The 15,448-nt window shown below is 41.9% G+C and overlaps 1 protein-coding gene across 4 annotated transcripts in view; it reads right to left on the bottom strand.

The window, feature by feature from the left end:
* The window catches only part of KCNQ2 (potassium voltage-gated channel subfamily Q member 2), a 99,422-nt gene that overhangs the window by 24,264 nt on the left and 59,710 nt on the right, over window positions 1–15,448 (bottom strand). For all 4 annotated transcript variants that reach the window (XM_083146755.1, XM_083146754.1, XM_083146757.1 and 1 more), the window contains exons 9-11: window positions 13,575–13,598; window positions 12,275–12,343; window positions 6,488–6,517 (exon numbers count right to left, since the gene is read on the bottom strand). In XM_083146755.1, coding sequence (XP_083002881.1) covers window positions 6,488–6,517; window positions 12,275–12,343; window positions 13,575–13,598 — 123 coding nt within the window. The remainder of the gene's footprint in view (window positions 1–6,487; window positions 6,518–12,274; window positions 12,344–13,574; window positions 13,599–15,448) is intronic.

Genomic DNA, 15,448 nt, shown 5'->3' with positions numbered 1-15,448 from the left:
AAGCCTAGTGAAAAAAAACTGTGGTAATAATACAATTAAAAGGAATGAGTAGTCATTTAAACTAACTTATATATATATATATATATATATATATATATTTTTTTTTTTTTTTTAAGTTAAATTAAGGCTTTACAACATTATTTGGAGATGCAACACATTTTATATTAACTATTTTATCCTGGTGAAAAAGAAAGTAAAATATATTTTTTTTGTTTAAGTAGGTACTGGAACACATTGAAAAATTAGGCCAAATAAATTTAAGGACAAACATAACCCTATTCTTTTAAATATGTGGATCAAGCACGAATACTAATTACGCCAAAATAAACAGAAAAAAAAGAAAAACATTCAGCGTGGCTTGCAAGAGCAGAAGAGGTAGTTTAATTTCAAGGCTAGGTAGACATATTAGTGTTACAGGATTTTCCAACCAAGTAGAGTAGCCAGAAGCCACATAGGGACTTTGATAGTCTCTGGAGTATGACAACTAAACAAAAAGTTCAGGTGGCTGTAGCCGATACCTTTGTTACTATGGGGGAAATTTACTAAAAGAAATTTGTAAAAAAATAGGTGTATTTGTATCCTGAAATACACTTATTTTTGAAGTTTACTATCCTGAAAATACGGGAATTCGTAGTCGTATTGATGTGCTATCAGTACGAATATGAATTGCCGTATTTTTGGGATAGTAAATGTCAAAAATAAGTGTATTTCTGGATACAAATACACCTATTTTTTACAAATTTCCTTTAGTAAATTTCCCCCTATGTGTCTGCACCAATAGTAAATATTTCATCAGAATAAGTACAGTCCCTTGATTTCTAGAAACTCTACTGAGCAGAGAGGTTTTGGACAGTTAGAATGACGGTTAATGGGGCAGGTCATGCAGCTGGGAAGGGGTCCTTGCGACAGTCTCCCACTGTACCTATTTTCCCCTGAGCAGCAGCTGCAGATAAATTTCCCTTTACTGGAAATCAGGGGAGAGTGAAAGATTAGTCTTAAGGGCATGAAGTGGAATGGTACAAGAGAAAAAACCTCCACAATCCAAGATTCCCTAAAATTACCATGTCTGGACTCTGAGGAACAAAGTGCATTATGCTCAAATATATTGCCAATTCCTACTGTATGACTGTGCTGATTTGTGCCCCTGAAAGGATAATATTCTCGCATAGCAGGACACACTGAAGGCAGCCATTTTGTGTGCTGAACCAATGCTTAAATGCAGCCCATCCATTGTCAAGAAGTGACAACTTTTGAGCACAAAATTATCTGATTGAAATGACAAACAATACACTCTCCACTGTTTAACATATGCAGAACTACATTATATGGATGTCATTAAATAGAAAGGCTTTTTTTGCATACTTGTTCAGTCAAAAAAAAAAAAAGAATATAGTTATAGTTGCCATATAGAAGAGCTGAGGAAGTGGGTAATTTTTATTTTTTCTCGACAACAATCTCAAGTTTTACAACAGTCACCCAGAAGAGACTGGGGGAAAAGTTTCTAGTCTCCCAGGTAGCGGATGCGTTAAACAACAAATACCAGTAGTCTGATTATGCTACTGCCCAGAAGGCTGTACTACAAATATGTCCACATACATCTTGCCTCTGTGTATGGGTACTGTCAGCTCACTTACACCATGCATCTCCCGCTGTGTGGTATACTGAGGCTAGATGCTACCTTCAGATGTAGGATGCATCTGCAGGTAGCAAACAGTGTATGTCTTGCTGCCTAAATGAAAATAATGCCGGGTTGGTAGAAGCAATATCATGTTGCACACATTATAGGATTCTTCTGGGTCATTTACAAATTGTTAGTATGAGTGAGTAGGCTCAAACAGAGCACTGCTATGGGCATACAAGATGTTGAGGTGCCTGCCATATTAGATAAACACTGACATGCCTTAAGAACTACAGGTGTTGAAATACAAAATAGATACAGTTCAAATAATTTCCATTTTAAGTTAGCATAAAACGGATTCATACTCGTCCCCATTTATGTGATGGTTGACACAGAACAATGAGCCTAATTAATGTCAATGTTTTCGCAACGGAGCGATTATCTGCCGACTGTGCATGTACAGTTAATGTACCTTTGCGATTGCACTTGCACCAACATTTTATATGCAGAGTGATTGACAGTAAGAGATAGTTTAGGGGAGTAAACGGCCAAAAACGTACCCGTGTCATGGTCATTTACAAGGCATATATCTGCCGTTAGCTGTGATCATGCATGAAACAGGGCACCAATGAGGATGCTGCGGCCAGTCTGCATAGCCTTAGGTCAACGGTAGGAGTGGATGTTCCTCGTTATTGCATTAGGTGCTGTGTATAAGTACGCTAGTGCAGAGAACTCTGCAATGGCTTTGGTGGGTGTCTATTTTATTTTGCTGGGCAGCTTCATTTGTGATGATTACTAGTTCTGTACCTTAAAAAAAGTAGTTGACGCGGGTAGGAGCCCAGAGATGCGGGACCCACATTGACCCTTTTTCACCGAGTCATGCTGTCTTGCCCCAGCCATAATCTGGTTTCTCTTCTCAATTTGTATGGAGTATGATTCTGTCATACTTTCAAACAGGCCAATGAAAGCTGAGTATAGCATTAACAACGTGTGCTATACTGCTACTAAGTGCGACATTCCATCAAGGAATGCTTCACACCGAGTCATGTGACAAGGGTGACAATACTACTCCACAAACATAATGGATAATCTACAGGAGTGACATCACTACTCTCCAAATAGAAATTATATTTCAGAGCAGCCACATCACTATGCCTGCCATAGTTTTAGCATTCCCTAATAGCAAAACTGTAGCAAGGCATGATGGGACTTGTAGTTTCACAACAGCTGGAGGGCCATAGTTTGGCCATGCCTGACATAGAGGCTGATGTACAATGTCATTCTAGACAGATCTTGTGACTTTTTGAGCTATACATACTCCGCAGCCAAGCAGTGAGATTTTATTCCTCTCAGCTGCGTCTACACTTACAAATGTATGTCCTAAAATGGGGGACAACTAGGTGTTGGCATATACAGTATGTGTACTGAGCCAGTGCCAAAGGCCTATGTAAGCAACTGCTGTAACTTTGCACCAGATACATAGTGGGGGTATTCAGACCCGCCTATTCAATGCTGCGTTATCGACAACATTGAAGGCAGGTTCCGACAAAACAGATCCGAAACGTCCGCAGATTGTCAAATTCTTGGCTGATTTTCACCAATCCGTTTTGGCCGATTTGCAGACTTTCCAACACTCGATAGTTGGTACATTTAATACTAACTCTCGAGTTCCTGTCGGAAGGAATGAAAAATGCCCCGGATTTCGACCGTCGGGACATTCCGACAGTCGGAATCCAAGTATCAATAATCTCTTGGTTGAAGGAAGTTCATCATCATTTGCCCTTTTTCCTTTAACATTCCTAGTCTGTGTATAGGTTTACAAATCACCCACAAGATGGCAGCACTGCTTAAATGACAAAAGTAAAAGTAGTCTACGTCTACACATTGACAATAGCATAATATTATGAATACAACAAGCAGTAATGCTAGAATAATGTCAGGATCCTTCTAGAATTCAAAATGATTGAGCGTGAGATGCTGGTCCAAGTACTAACGGCAAACCGAACGCATAGGATGGTGCAAGAAGCCTCAGAATGTCTACATAACGTGGAGGCACCTATTCTTTGGGGAGGCTGCACCAACATACAACTTATTTCATAAGGAACTAGTGCAGGGTTGCCGACTTTAAGATTCTCCTCTCCGGGAGAAGCCTGGAGAGGAGAGATTCAGCAGCCGCTCAGGGGGCGGGGCTTACGAGTGACATTACTAAGCCCCGCCCCAATGCCGGTAAAGCAGGGAATTCACGGATCTCCGTGGAGGGGGCGGGGCTAAAATGACGCGATTGTGCCGTTTTAGCTCCGCCCCCTCCTCCTGAGACCCGAGGATTGCGGCATTTTAATGCCGCCATCCGGGGGTCAGCGGGGGTCCCCCCTGAATCCGGGAGGGTTGCCCACCCTTCCGGGGGCCGGGAGGGGGTCCCGATTTTCGGGAGACTCCCGGAAATTCCGGGAGGGTCGGCAACCCTGAACTAGTGATATAATTGAGAATTGAATGGTCAATCTCTGGATGGTTTTAGGTATACTTTCCTTGTTACACATGTGTTTCCATCTTACACAAGTGCACTACCAAGTAATATTACAGCAATTGTCTTAAATGATTTCTCCTATAATAACCTGCAATATTCACTGTGCATGAGAACTTATTGGCTTAGGCATGCACAGAACGGCCATTGGCAAAGAAGACATGGGCAGAGGAGCTAGTGTTGTGCTAAATGCAACAGGTAATGCTGCACTGCAGATTAGGTGGTTTATCAAATCATCTCTCCTGCAGTTTGACATTGATAAATTGTTGTGGTACTGAGCTCTGTATAGCAGAGATATGCGAACAATAGTAAATATAGCCCTAAATGTTCAAAAACATGCTGGAGAATTTAGAGTGGAAGCCCCACGAGGCCAGGAGATGCATACCTGTAAAGCCTTGTGTAATATGTTAGCACTATATACATAACATTATATTTATAGTGTTCAATAATGAGTATACGTGCACTTAAATGCTACAAAGGCAATATTAAAATCCAAAGAAAAATTTAAAACTTTGTGATGAAAATTATTTTAAAGCCTTAACAAACTTAATGTCAAAATTTCAGATATTCGGCCTCCGTGCACCCCAAGCGTCCGTTGAGGTGAATGGATGCTGCACACAGAGGGTCCTTTTTATTGCAGACTTTTCCACACAGCTCCTGAAGCTACAATGAAAAGTCCACCACTGGGCCTTCAAGCGCAGGGTAAACCCCTCTAATTGAATCAGCCGGTGAGGCTAATTGGATTCCCCCCATAAACAGTGCATCAGATGTATGATGAGGCCATATAGGGTACAAGTGGTATCAACACATGGTATGTGAGTGGATACCGTTAATACCCCATGTATGCATGCGGAAATGTGTGGCTAATGACAGGGGCTCTGCTATCTCCAAGAAAGGGCTCCGAAGTGCACTGACCATTCTGACAAATGCACCTATAGATTTTGACAAATTAAACTGGTGTTACCCCATCACCACAGCAGGGACGGTTCCAGAATGCATGGGAGATCTCACTCCTGTCCATTGAAGCGGGCAGGCGTGACACAGACTATCAGCACTAGGCTGTGTGCTCTAGCAGGGATTGCTGGAGAGGGAAATTTTCACTCCCTCACCACAGCATCCGAAATGTTAATAAATCTTGTGACTATTGCTTCCTGCTTTGCCTTGGTAAAGAGTTGAAGCAGGAAGTGTTATACCCACATGATCTGTGCTGATATAATACATCTAAATAGATAGATAGATAGATAGATAGATAGATAGATAGATAGATAGATAGATAGATAGATAGATAGATCTCAGAGGGTAAAATGAAAAAGGTATATAGAAACCAATACTGTAAAATTATTTTCATGCTAACATGGGAGCAATGAAATCTGACTGGAAAGGGCAGACTCAAAAATACCACAGGACTGAAAAATACTTTACTTGACTGTTAACTATGGGGATTGGGTAAGTTAAATGATGTGTCAGACTGTGGGCCAGATGTATCAAGCTTCAAAATGTCATAAAATGGAGAGTGATAAACAGTTAGCCAATCAGATTCTTACTGTCATGTTACAGACTTGGTTTGAAAATGACAGGTAGGAGCTGATTGGATGGTTGTTTATTATTCTCCACCATATCACTTTTTGAAGCTTGATACATCTGGCCCTCAGCTTCCATGCCACTGCTCCATTCTAAACAAGGATGAATTTGGTCATAGACTAAATTTATCTTTTGAAACACAGGACAACCAAAGGCATCTTATCAATGAAATGCCTCCAATAATTTAATTTCTATCGCACAACAGCAAAGATAGACTTAACAATCTTTGTTCTCTTACCAAAGCTGAAGAATAACTATTGTAATTGACTAATGGAATTAAAATGTGCAATAAAGAAAAGTGTTGTTAGCCAGTTAAATGTAAGGAAAAGGTAGTCAAGCACTGATTAAATTAGTTTTCAGATACAAAATACTGGCACAGTTTTGCTGAACAAATATGGTTGCAGCTTTGTAGACTACAATGACTGCATTAGTAACAGGGCATCACAAATTGCAGCTGTCTCATACATACAGAGCAGGCAACCATTTTTGAGGTGAAACATACTGGTGTTCACTACTAAACTCAGTGAAGCAGCCATTTTGAATTCCTAGTAAACTACATTTTGAATAACTAGGTGAGCCTACAAAATGGCTGCCTCTACCACGTGTTAAGTTACAGGTGTACTTTGTTAGTGAAATTAGGTGAAGTACAAGATTGTGGAATGAAACAGACACTACAGAATCTGCAAAGCTATGGGATGGGTATCAGTGTAGGTTACCATGAATGGGACATGCACATGTTTTGTTATATGATGTTATAGGATACCAACCTGGGTGGAGGCTCAGCCTGTTGCTCTTTCCTTAAAACAAGAAGCGATATCATGTTAGTCGTAATGCAATGACGAAATGGTGCATTCCTTGTTAATTCACAGCTATAGTGTCCCTGGGCTACTAGCAGGAGTATAAGCAAGCCAGGCAAGCAAAAGGGAGGTAAAATGAGGTGACAATGATCAAAAACTCCCACCTAGAATGCTCTTTCTTGTCAGCTAACAACACTAACTATTACAACAAACGGTACTTGTTTCCTAGCACGGCCACACCGATTTACATCGGGGTGGTCGTGTCGGAAAAATCGGGTCGATCGCATCGCATGCGATTTGGTCGCATGCGATGCGATGGACGCGACCGACCGATTTTGGACCCGATTTTTTTTTTTTAATGAAATGTAAATCGGGTCCCTGGGACCCGATTTTACATTGGATTCAATGTAAAATATTCCCAACCCCCCCAAATGTCACGGCGTACACCCCACCCCACGATAGACGCCAACCCAAAGCGTGGCGAGCGCAGCGAGCCCGCGAGGGGCGGCGGTGCGCGTCCTCCGACCTTTTCATTCCCCTACTATCCACGTCGGCGTGGAGTTGAGAATAGAATAGTGTGGCGAGCGTAGCGAGCCACCGCGCCCGAAGCGTGGCGAGCGCAGCGAGCCCCGCGAGGGGACGCGGATACCTTCACAGGTAAACGCGTCCCTTCGCGTCGCCACGGACACCTGTGAAGCCCGCGAGGGGACGCGTATAACTGTGAAGGTATCCGCGTCCCCTCGCGGGGCTCGCTGCGCTCGCCACGCTTCGGGCTCGGTGGCTCGCTGCGCTCGCCACACTATTCTATTCTCAACTCCACGCCGACGTGGATAGTAGGGGAATGAAAAGGTCGGAGGACGCGCACCGCCGTCCCTCGCGGGCTCGCTGCGCTCGCCACGCTTCGGGTTGGCGTCTATCGTGGGGTGACGACGGGGACATCTAAAATGTGAAATGGGTCATATTGGCCCATTTCACATTTTTCACATTTTTTCAGGATTTCAATGTTAAAAAATCTTTTAACATTGAAGCCTATGTAAAAATCGGGGGCATCGCGTCGGGACCTATGTTAATGGTCCCGACCGACGCGATGCCCCCGATATTTTACCTTTCCCGACACGATTTCAATGTTAAAATATTTTTTAACATTGAAGCCTATGGGGAAATCGCGGGCATCGCGTCGGTCGCGTCGGGACCATTGTTAACGGTCCCGACCGACGCGATGCCCCCGATATTTTGTCCTAGCCGGCCAAATGGACCTGATTTCAAAGGAAATCGGGTCCATCGTATGGATCGTGTACCTTAACTAAAGGTACACGATCCATAAGATTTGTGGCCGTGCTAGGAAACAAGTACCCAACAAACTTTCTACATTAATAAAAAATAAGTTAAAGAAATACCATCAACAGCTATCATGAGTTTTGGAGAAAAAGCAATGTTGTCTATAATAATACCATATAAAAATTAGTTATACGGCATTAAGTTTACCTCCTTCAAAAATGGTATACAGCCTATCTCCTTTCTCTAAAAAGAAACTAATTTATGATTGTAACTGTTATAATTGGCCAGATGCATTAAGCTTCAAAAGTGATAAAATGGAGAGTGATAAACAACCAACCAATCAGCTCCTACCTGACATTTTTTTTTCAAACACATTCTGTGATATGGCATGTAGGAGCTGATTGGCTGGCTGTTTATTACTCTCCATTTTATCACTTTTGAAGCTTAGTGCATCTGGCTCAATATGAGGTAGTATATACAGTTGTGTGGCGAAAATAAAATAGTTATGTAAAGGCAAAGTAAAGGCCCATACGCACTGAGCGGCTTTCAACCAGGAATGAACGCCACCATCGCTTACCATACACACTGGGCATAGTCGCCCAGTGTGTATGGACCTTAGGAGACAACAGGGGAAAAAAACACTATTTGTAAGATTTCAGAAGACAGAAGCCTCTTTCAATGCCTTGAAGGCTTACAAGGAGTCTCATCAAAAACACATTTGAAATAGGCATCCCTTTCATAATGGTCGTCTATGAAAGGTTGCAGGCTGCAAACTGTAAATGATCTTTCTCTCTCATATACTATCCTACAAACCTTGATACCTCTAACCTCAAATACCTCATGATATTGAAATTTCAATGCCATTCTCATGTGCCGTGCCCTGTTTCTCAGCTGGCATAAATAGAACATCTACATCTATTGGACTTTCAATTAAATTTCAGTAATTTAAATTTAAGTACAGTAGCAGCTTTCCTGAAATAATTTCCCAGAAAGGATGCAATACTACATAACTGCCTGGAAGAGTTATTTATCTGGAACTTAAAAGCAGCTACTGTATTTACCTTTTGCCCCCACACTTAATGGAAACTGAAACAATAGTGGTATGAAGGTAGCCAATTAATTCCATATATGTCAGAAACATCACTGAATTGATTGGTTGCCTTCTCATGAATATTGGATGAGCACAGAAAATGTGTTCATGAAGGTAATACGCAGTACATTAAGAGCAATTAAACATTTATCTTATTTTGATCATAGATAAGAGCCTACAAAGTTACAGACTGGAGCATTATCAATAATTTAACTCATCATAACATTTTTTTTATTTTTTTTGCAATGTCCACACCTAAGTACGTGTACCCCCAATCAGTGTACTGCGTTGCCTCAGGCCACTTTACCATTCCCAATCGGACTCCACGTAGAAAGATTTTTTTTTAAAAAACAACATGTTTTTAATGATCTTTTGACAATTTTGGCCAAATACAGGCATACCTTCCAACATGACCCATTTGAGGAGGGACAACATGCTCTATTCCTACATTTCCTTGCCAGTGGCAGTTGCAGAGATGTGGCTGCACCACAGTCCAAAATTCAATTTGAATTTTGGACTGCACCGCAGCCCCAACTCTGCAACTGGCAAGGAAGTCCTGGAACAGAACATTTTGTCCCTCCTGGAATGGGTCATGTTGGGGGATATGTAACATGTCAGTCATCTGGTGTTAACCTATTGACTGTTGACCTACCTTAAATAACCACATTTTTATAAGGGTCAGTGCACATATGTTTCCATGGCTCCGTTTTCTGAGCCTTTTGTTTCCACGTGGCTCTTCTTTTTGCCTATATTGCTGTTGTTATTGGTTGGAACTTAAGCTGACTGCTATCAAAACCTGCTATTAGTGCACCTTCTTGCTTGAGTCTTTCAAGAAACACATTACAAAACCTCCTCCCAAAAAACATATATATCTTTGGCAGTTTAATGAGGGTAGACATCCCTTCATCGGCTGATCTCATAGTTAGATGGTCAATTAACTATGAATTATTTACATCACTGACCACTGACCATGCGGCACAAAGGACTACTCAAGTCACCTATTCCCAGTCAATAAATAAATTACACCTGCATATCAGTTCAACAAATTAGGGGGCAGATTTATTAAGCCTGGTGAAGTGATAATGTGGCTGGTACTTTATCACCAACCAATCAGCTTATAACTGGCATTTTTCAAACCCAGCCTGTAACTTGACAATTAGGAGCCACTTTATCACTTCACCGAGCTTAATACATCTGCCCCTTTTATCCCCAGCCAATCAGCTTCTAAATGTCAAGTTACAGGCTGGGTTTGCAAAATGACTGTTAGGAGATGATTGGCCAGTGATAAAGTACCAGACACTTTATCACTTCACCAGGCCTCATAAATCTTGCCCCTAGATGATTTATTTAATCCACAATATTTTATTTTACCACACAATGGATTAAACAAACTATAATAGTGCTATCTCAAAACAGGCATATTTTGTGCTCTGAACATCTTAATTACAGTACTTGCCCACAACACTCAGATATGCACTATATTTCCTAAATGACCAATGATTTACGTCCATACACATATTAGTAACAGCAGGGGAAAGGAATATCATTTCCGTGCTCTGTTTGTCCATTGGGGAGTTAGTGCATCTATTCTCGCTCTTCAGCGTTCACCTCACATACATCGTATGCGAGCAAGACATGAGTCACCGACAGAGAAGGAGGCGTCGGTATGGTAACCACACTCGCCGTAGCCATGGAAACTGCATACTGATCACCTTAGAAGCTCAACAAAAATGTGCATTTGCACTGCAAAAGCTTCTTCTGCCCTTTTTCACAGAAAGGTCACATGGATTAAATAATGCACAGCATGTCCAAGACTGTAAAGTGCAAGACCTTGGCTAATAATGACACAGAATGCAGAAATGGTATCTTCTATGGCTGACTGAAATCATCAAAAGATGAAACTACAGAATCAGCTCACATGAATATTTAGGATGTGGAGGCCTTTGCATGATGAATGGATACTGCAACCTAGGAATTCTTTCTACTTTTTTACATTGCAAATGTATCGCATAGCAAGTAAACCTATGCATAAATTTTGTGTAAGACATAAATCTCTGTCTCACATGACTGCAAGCCTCCGAACTCTGTACAAGTGCTTCGTGGCATTCACTCCTCCATGTTAGAGGTCCAGAAATAACACAGAGGCCCACAACACCTTTGTTTTGGCTCTTTGCTCCAAGTATGGTTAATTCGCAGACAAGGAACGTGTCAGGCAGCATAACCATCTATGAGAAAGCCTGGAACCCCACAATTACTATTAAACTTACAACAGCAGTCCCTCGTTTTACTCCTCATGTTGGAGGAAGTAGCAGGATAATTACATTTTCAATGTGCAGGGCGCTCTGGCCGTGCTCAGCAGATGCTGCCACAGCTGTCTCATCAATGCTCTGGACATGGGTGTCAGAGTTTGGGAATTCAACATTGCCTCCAGGAATAATATTACATACACAGGCATCATTACATAGGTAAATAATACAAATAAAATGATATTTTGGACCTATCATCCACCTGGTTACTAGCACGTAACACGTTTCCTGTTTTTACTATAGTCTATTTTCTACTCAGCTGTCCAACATACTGTAGCATTAAAAAAAAGTAAACGTTATGTTGGCAGCACTGTATATATATACTGTGGGCCAGAGTGATAAACAACCAACCAATCAGCTCCTGTCTAATTTTTTTCAAACACAGTCTATGATATGGCAGGCAGGAGCTCATTGGCTGGCTGTTTATCACTCTCCATTTTATCACTTTTGAAGCTTAGTACATCTGAACCTGTATATGGCTTGATCCTCAGTATATTCTGTCAAAAACACCCAATTATCTCCAAATCTCATTTGTAGACTTCTAATCCCTGTATTTTCTTGCTTGAGGTAGCTGAACATCTTTCAGCAAATGTTTAGTCATTTCCCATTCAGAGAAAATAGTCCTTCAAGTGATGAATCCAAGGTCAAGGCCTTAACTTGTTTGATGCCAGCTAACTATGTCTGAGTACCACCTAGTGTGGCAGATATGATGTGCCTGAGCACGGAGGAAGTGGAGGGAGGGGGTAAGTATCTTGAGGCAGAAAGGGTAAACCAGTAGGTCAGGCCTATTTCACAGGCCTGTGTTCATGAATGTTCCTGCCCTTGATCGCGCTGCCATATTTCCTATCTGGTAGCGTGCATTACGAATCTCAGTATTTATAGGCACCCAGCTTATTAGTATTATATAGTTGATTTTGTTGACATTAATGTTATCCAATTCATCTTTAATTCTGTGGGGAATCTAATTGCAAAGTAATAAAAAAATAATCTACCAATGTAAGGGGAACGATTACTTATCATTTGCACCAAGATTCAGCACTTTGCATGCATGATACTGTTACTCCCCACCCTGGCACATCTGACCTGAATGTTAGTCCTGATTTGCTTTTCAGGTTACGCAGCAGGTCCAGCTGGTTGAGCGGTGGGATTAGCCTATGAAAAGGATACAAAGAAAACCATATGAGACTTCATTGCATACAAATGTCTACACAAATTTCTCAGGTCACTAATCCACTCTTGGTTTGAATACTATTTTAATTCTGGAGTGGCCAGTTTACTGTGAGTCTTAAGCCCCGTACACATGGGGCAACCCGGCTTTTTGTGCTGAGCGAAGTGCTGCAGCACGAACGCTCAGCACATAGCCGGACACCCGCTCAGCACATTGTGATGCTGTGTGCTGAGCGGGTCTGTGCCTATTTTTATAATAGGCAAAGCCACACGAACTGGGAAAGTCATTGTAAGCACTGGCTTACCCAGCCAGCAATACCGACGCGGGGGACTGCGCATTGGTATGGCTGCAGGGCATAATTCCGATTTGATAATTTTTTTAGTCCTAAGAACACGTTTCAAAAAGGAACAAACCAGAAACAGCAAACCACAAACACAAAAAACAAATGATGTAAAGTACTGTACAACCACAAGATATCTCATGACCAACATATACACAACACAATAAGCATAACATAAGAATCAGGAGAAACACAAAGTTCAAGCAGTACTGAAGTATCACCCCCCCCTCCCTCACCCCACATATAAAGCAAAATGTGTTATGCAGCTTTTGTGCCTCAGTGTTTAGTTTCTAGTGACCTGTTGGCTTATTAGTTCAGTGCACAAATAGAAAGCCATTTTGAGGACTAAACCAATATGCATATGTATGCAGCCTGTTGACCAGGACATAGGGTCACTGGTGAAAGGTAAATTGGACATAAAATACCAATCAGCTACTATCTTTTTTCAAACACAGCCTGTAACATGGCACTTAGGAGCTGATTGGCTGGTACTTTATTTCCCTCAAAGACTTAATACATATCCTAATCATATACTGTATGTCTATATTTTCTAGTACATTCATATTCTACATTCTCTTGAATTTTATTTCTGAAACCAACATGCCCCCATTACAAATATTTCACTTTAATAGGTTAGCCATTTTTCTATATTTATACAAAATTTCTTGTTTTCAGACAGAATGTGTACAATATTGTGGTGTGTGTGAATTCCCACTAACATATAACATTCATATGCAAACACATTACCACCACAACATTCACAGTGATCTCACAGACTCTGTGTGGACACAAACCACAGCTGTGATGGTATAACAACAGCACAATGCCAGGTGGGGGGTGGAAGACAGACTGTTCCACATATATTTGTGCCATACCTGGATGCACCGTACGATTGAGAGCTGCTCGCCCAATAGCAAAACGGGGAGGGAAGAAGAAGAAGGAGGGGGAAAAAGCAAAAGAACATCAGGAATTTGGAGGATATACTAAATCTGAGGGAATTAGACATGTCAAATGCATATATGACGTTGACAGTCTAACAACTGAGATAAGATACACCCCTTGGTCAATCTCAAACCAACAGAAGCTACTGCATCAAATGTCAGTATCTCAGTACATAGATGGTGCTATACTTACAGTATATGTAACTACATTTAGCAGGAGCCTGTTCTCAGATACAGGACCAGATGCACTAAGCTTCAAAAGTGATAAAATGGAGAGTGATAAACAGTCCTGCCTGACATGTCACAGGCTGTGTTTAAAAAATGTCAGACAGGAGCTGATTGGGTGTTTGTTTATCACTGTCCATTTTATCACTTTTGAAGCTTAGTGCATCTGGCCCACATTGATTAATATGTCCCCTCAGCAGGACGTGAGAATGTATTGCACACTATCAAGCGTTTGCATTCATCTAAAGACCAAAAAGTATAAAGATTTTAGGGTTCTGGATTAGGTATGCAGTCAGTGGATAGAAAATGTCTAGGTCGACAGTCACTTGGTCGACCAGTCATTTAAATTTACAAGAAAAGGTGTTTTTTCATACTTTACTATCCAAGTGGGCATAGAGAGGGAATATAATAGTGTGCCGAATGCAGCGAGGCACTGGGCCTGAAGCATGGCAAGTGAAGCGAGCCATGCGTGGGGCCGCAGTATATACATACGGTGTTCATGTCAACATACAATTGCATAGACACCAGAAAATCATGCAAAAGTCATGTCGACCTTGCCTATGTCGACCATAAGCTTGTGTTGACCTTTTGTCAGTGTCAACCTAAGGTACCTCAACCCTTTTTCGTTGTCGACCTAGTCACTGTCAATCATTAGTGGTCAACCTAGTGACTGTTGACCTAGACATTGTCTATCATCTATACCAGTCGTCTCCAACCTTTTTTGGGGCGTGAGCTGCTCGAGACAAAATAAACCGCCTGAATAGCAACTAAAATAATAAAAAAATGAAATCTGCATAATAGTCGAAAAATGGCCTTTACACATTTACACGCCCAGCACTGCCAGATAAACAATGCCCGCCTGATTGTGGTGCCATTCTAAATAAATACTCTGGCGGTCCTGTGTGCGCCAAAAAAAGGGTGTAGGCACATGCCACATGCAGTGCTGTCATGTCGCCGAGGGGATGAGAGCACAGCACACCACGCTTCTCTCCTTCCCCCCCTCACTTCCTTGTGACTGAGCCATCCGCCAATCAAAGCTCGCAGGCCGGCTCCTGATTGGCTGCTGGCCCGCAAGCTCTGATTGGCAGACGGCCCAGTCACAGGGATGCACAGTGAGGGATTGGAGAGATGCGCGATGCGCTCTCCTCCCCTCAGAGGGAGAAGGGAAGTGGCAGTGTTGGGTAATGGAGGGGCAGGCGGCTGTAGAGTGGTCGAGCCACCCGGATCGCTGCCATGAGCGACCACTGATCTATACCGCAACCCCAGAAAGTTATCAAAAGGTCGACACCAAAAGGTCGATATGCACAAGATCAACAGTGTAAAAAGGTCAACATGCAAAAGGTTGACACATGAAAAGGTCGACATGAGTTTTGGTTTCATTGTTGACTCTCAGTTAGTGTAGAGTCCGTACTCTCGCATCCTTCAGGCCACATGTCTCGCTCTGTTACTGCTGCGCTCGACACACTTTATCATTCCCAATCCACATGGATGTTAAAGTATGGAAAAATGCATGTCAACCTTTTGCTTGTGAACTTTTGTCAGTGTCGATCTAGTGTATGTCAACCTTTAAGTGACTGTCTTTC

Source organism: Crinia signifera, chromosome 6 (genome assembly GCF_055691185.1).
Source record: "Crinia signifera chromosome 6, ASM5569118v1, whole genome shotgun sequence".
Classification (NCBI taxonomy): Eukaryota; Metazoa; Chordata; class Amphibia; order Anura; family Myobatrachidae; genus Crinia; species Crinia signifera.
The sequence above is the reverse complement of the archived record's forward strand: the minus strand, read 5'-3'. Positions and strand labels throughout refer to the sequence as shown.